General features: G+C 47.2%; 1 protein-coding gene across 1 annotated transcript in view; it reads right to left on the minus strand.

Moving 5' to 3' along the window:
• clpb (ClpB family mitochondrial disaggregase) overlaps positions 1 to 5,000 on the minus strand; it is a 32,718-nt gene that overhangs the window by 12,441 nt on the left and 15,277 nt on the right. Inside the window, exons 6-7 of the mRNA XM_030778770.1 lie at positions 3,568 to 3,665; positions 1,936 to 2,050 (exon numbers count right to left, since the gene is read on the minus strand). Of these exons, the coding sequence (XP_030634630.1) occupies positions 1,936 to 2,050; positions 3,568 to 3,665 (213 nt within the window). The remainder of the gene's footprint in view (positions 1 to 1,935; positions 2,051 to 3,567; positions 3,666 to 5,000) is intronic.

Below are 5,000 nucleotides of genomic sequence, written 5' to 3' on the forward strand. Positions count from 1 at the left end.
ACACACACACACACACACACACGCACACACACACACGCACACACATACACACACGTATTTACAGCCTTAACGCAGAGTGTGCTTATGAGAAAACACACACACACACACACACGCACACGCACGCACACACACACACGCACGCACACACACACACACACACACACGCACGCACACGCACACACACACACGCACACACACACACACACACACACACACGTATTTACAGCCTTAACGCAGAGCGTGCTTATGAGAAAACACACACACACGCACACACACACACGGCCTCACACTCTCGCTCTTACTCAAACGCGCAGAGTGGTGTGTAGTATTTTAGCGCTGGCGTCGCCGTCTGATCGATCGATAAGGTTCAGTCCCGCTCTCTCAGTGTAATATAGTGTATTTATTGGCTCTGTATGTTATTGTGCTCTATGTCATCTTTTCCCTTCCAAACGCTGACGCCTTTATCAGGGGACTCATCACCAGCCAAGACAACCCAAACCATTTAATCCTTCCTCTCCGCAAATTATGAGAACAAAGGGGGAAAAAATTAATGAATTATTTAGAAGAAAAAGTGGGGGGAAAGAAAATCAAACACCACATTATCTTTTTTGGAGAAGGCTACGGAAACACAGGCCTGTAAACCAGAAACGAACGTGACCAGGAGAGGGTCTAAGCTTGTTTCGTCACCATGGAAACCCCTCCCGACAGCCAGTGGCATCGTGTCACGTGTCAGACTGATCCATACGTGAACACATAAAGCGATTTTTCTCGTTCGACCCTCAGAGAAAAGGGGAGACAAAGTGTCGTTTTTTCCTGAGGTCTCTGTTTGGTTGTCTCTCTTTGTCAGTCTCCCTCTTTCCCTTTTTCCAACATGCCAGATCCAGGACCACTATTTCTCTTTCTTTCTCTCTCTCTCTCTCTCTCTCTCTCTTTCTTTCTTTCTTATCTACTTTAGAAGAAGAGACAGAACAAGAAAAAAGGGGAAAAAGTCAGACGTCCATAAAGGAAGGGAGGAGAGGAAATGAAGGAGACAAGTAGACATATAGATTCACATGCATGAGAGAGACAGAGAGAGAGCTGAGGGAGAAAAAAAAAGCAAGGGAGGAAGAAAAGAAAGACAGAAGGCCAAGGAGAGATGGAGTGATGAGAGGGAGAAGACGGGAACACAGGAGGGGGGAGGGAGGGAGAGCGGGAGAGAGAGAGCGATAGAGGGTGTGTGTTTTTTTCCTTTCTGTAATTAAGTTATGCTGAGGCCGTTGGTTGAGCACACACAGACCAGCAGCAGCTGTGCGGCTACACACACACACACAAACACACACACACGCGTGCGCACACACACACACACACGCACACACAGACATTTCCACCTGTGTCCCTCCCACTGATGCCCATTAATCTACATTAACCAATTAGCTGCCTCTGCCTGCCTGGCTAGCTCCGCCCTCTGCCCTAGGCCAACTGGCAAAGAGGGCAAGAGGAGAGAGAGATATGGGGAAAAACCAAGGGAGTAAGAAAGAAAGATAAACACAGAGAGGGAGAGGGAAATTTAGGGAGAGAGTGAGACAGACAGAGAGAGAAAGAGAGAAAGAGAGAGAGAGAGAGAGAGAGAGAGGGAGAGAGAGAGAGAGGACAGGGAGTGACATGAGAGAGCGTAATGGAGAGAAGAATAGAAAGACAGAATGAGGAAAAAGTACATTAGGGAGGACAGGAAAATCTGAGACTGCTTCTGCTGCAATATCTGATGTCACTTTTTGTGTGTGACTGCCTGCCTGCCTGCCTGCCTACCTGTCTGCCTGCCTGCCTGCCTGCCTGCCTGCCTGCCTGCCTGCCTGCCTGCCTGCCTACCTGCCTGCCTGTCTGCCTGCCTGCCTGCCTGCTTGCTTGAGTGTTTGTACGTATGTGTACGTGCGTGTGTGCGCGCGCGTGTGTGTGTACCTGATGCGACAGTGTTGATAGCTCCCTCCTGTCCAATGATATGCTCCTTCAGTCGGCGCTCCAGAGGAAAACGCCTCCTCTCCTCTGCCTCCCTCTTCTGTTGCACCTCCACAAACTGAGAGAGACAGAGAGAGAGAGAGAGAGAGAGAGAGAGTGGAAGAGAGAGGAACAGAAACAGAGACAGAGTTAGTACACACATTTCATCCCTTCTAACATCTTTACCCAAATCAGTGGACCCCAGCCTGTCTGTTTCTGTTCAATTCCAAACAGCACTGCCCACAAATGAAAACAGTCACAAGGTAATCATCAAAATTCTCGCAGAAAAACATAATCATTCCAATTCTACGCCCTGGGAGAACACAAACCTAAGGACAGGATGTTGTACTAGGCTAAAGGGGGCGATCCATTCATTCTAATGGGGGCTGAGCATTCTACTGGTTCTCAGAGTTCCACAGCTTCCATTATGACATCACTGCCCTCTTCTTCATTCTATTCTCCCAGTGAGAGAATGAAACCTGCTTTACAGAAAATGGGTCATATAGTGTAGGCTATAAACTTTGAGGTACACAAAGACTTTGCAAACATCAGGCTGTGTGTGTCTGTGGGTGTGTGTGTGTGTGGGTGTGTGTGTGTGTGTGTGTGTGTAGGAGTGAGATATGAGTTCATGGCTCACATATTCCATTAGATGAGGAGGGACATTTGGGAAGGGACGCCAGATTTTTATTGCTTGGAGGCTGAGAGGAAAATGCAACACACACACACACACACACACACACACACACACACACACTCCAATGCCAAAACAAGGGAGAGCAAAGACTTAGCTAAGAAAAATTGTGGAAATAAAAAAAAAAAACTCTTCAGGGCCATAGCAGACACACTCTCTAACACACACACACACACACACACACACAAACACACACATACGCCTACACTCTCAGGTATGTTCATAGGCTCCGGAGATTCTCTCAGTATCCACACTCTTTGTGTTTAAGTAACCCATCCATCCCAAACAGAGAACAGATAACAGAACAGCATCTTCACCCCAGAGAGTCAGGGGCCAGGCTACAGTCTCTTTGTCTCTTTTTCTTTCTGCTGCTCACTAGTGCATATAGGCAGGTGCACAAGAGAGTATGTGTGTGTGTGTGTGTGTGTGTGTGTGTTGTTTTAGTTCTGTCACTAAGTCCCTCAGGTTAGAGAAAGTGATACAGGATTATTAGACGGTCACCTGTGGCACTTTAAAACAACAGGATAAGGCTGCAGCTAATCTGTTAAATCTGTGTAATTTAGACTGGGATTAAGAGATTAAAACCAAAGATTACACACTGAGATACTGCACCAGTTACTCATTGAACTCACACAACTTACAGAGAAAAAGTGTGTGTGTGTGTCTGCATGTTTCCCTCCTCACTCCCTCTTTGTGTCTGTATATATGTGTTAGTTTGTTCCCTAATAGCTTCAATAAATGTGTCTGTGTGTTTGTGTTTGTGTATGTGTCTGTGTTTTTGTGTGTGTGCTACTTTGCTCTCAACCTTCATTAAATGTGTATACGTATATGTCAGTACGTGTGTGTGTGTGTGTGTGTGTGTGTGTGTGCATGTGCGTATGTGTGCATGTGCTTGCGTGTGTCACCTTCTTCTCCCACTCCTTCAGTACAGTCTGTAGCTCTCCCTCCTTGGCGTAGGCTAGCGGCGTGTGGCCCAAATCATTCGTCTGTAGGGGGTTGGCACCTGCACACATACACAGGGGTCAGAGGTCAAAGGTTAAAAGCAGGGAGAGGGGATCAAGCTGCTGGCACAGTGGGAGGGGTCAGGGGGTAAATGGGGGTAAAAGAGGGGCAAAAGACCCCACTCCAAATCTGCCCTGGACAAAACGCTGCCTGACCCAAAAGACAGCAGGGAACATTAATGACAGTCTTACACAAGGACTGCTGAGTGTGTCACAGAGAGAGGGAGAGAGAGAGAGAGAGAGAGAGTGTGTGAGAGAGAGAGAGAGAGAGAGAGAGAGAGTGAGAGAGATGAAGTTTGTGTATGTATTTGAGTGAAAAGTAACAAATGAGTGTGTGAAGAACACGTATATGCATGTGTGAACGAGAGAAGTGTGTGTGTGTGTGTGTGTATAAGTGGTTGTGTGTGTGTGTGTGTGTATGAAGGGTGTTAGGCAGATATGGAATCTAATCCTCAGTACACTGTGACCCCCTCATGCTGAGAGACCCCTGCTTTTTTGTCCTTACACACACACACACACACACACACACACACGCGCGCTGCACCACTGGGCCTTTGTTTAAGCCACGTGTGTGTGTGTAGCTGTGTATGAAGGTACGGTAGGGGTGCTGGTATGGAGATGGTAACCATAGTGATTATAACTGTGGTGTAATTGGGGGTGTTTAGCAGTGTCCCTTGCCCTGACCTGCCCTGGCCTTGTCTCACACACACACGTGCCAACACAGCATCATTTCATACACACACACACACACACACACACATATACACTCATATACACATAATCACACACACACACACACACACACACACACAACCACACACACGCACACTCACACTCACACGCACACGCACACACACGCACGCACACACACAGCTTTGGAAAATGAACATCTGCTTACACACAAATCTGGTGTGAACCTCTGATAGAACAGTTCAGAAGTGAGCGCGTGCACACACACACACACACACACACACACACACAATCGATAGGCGAACACGAGTAGCGATGCTTCAGATGCTGAGGCTAATCGCTTAGATTATTGACAAAGCCCTAAAACATGACGGCTATTCGTCCATCTCATCCATCGCACAGGGAAGGAAAGGGGAAAAACTAATAAAAAAAAAAAAAAAACACTGACAACCCCCTCCTCTCCTTCCTCACTCTCCCTCTATTTCTCCCTCTCTTCAACACCTCTCTCTCCCTCTCTCTCCATCGTAATAAATAGCATCATTTGAGGCTTTAATAACAGACACACACACACACACAACACCCTCTGGGCAAAGAGAGATTTAGACAGAATCAACATTAATGACCAGCCATGCCTGAGAGAAACACAC

Source organism: Chanos chanos, chromosome 6 (assembly GCF_902362185.1).
Source record: "Chanos chanos chromosome 6, fChaCha1.1, whole genome shotgun sequence".
In the NCBI taxonomy this organism is placed as follows: domain Eukaryota; kingdom Metazoa; phylum Chordata; class Actinopteri; order Gonorynchiformes; family Chanidae; genus Chanos; species Chanos chanos.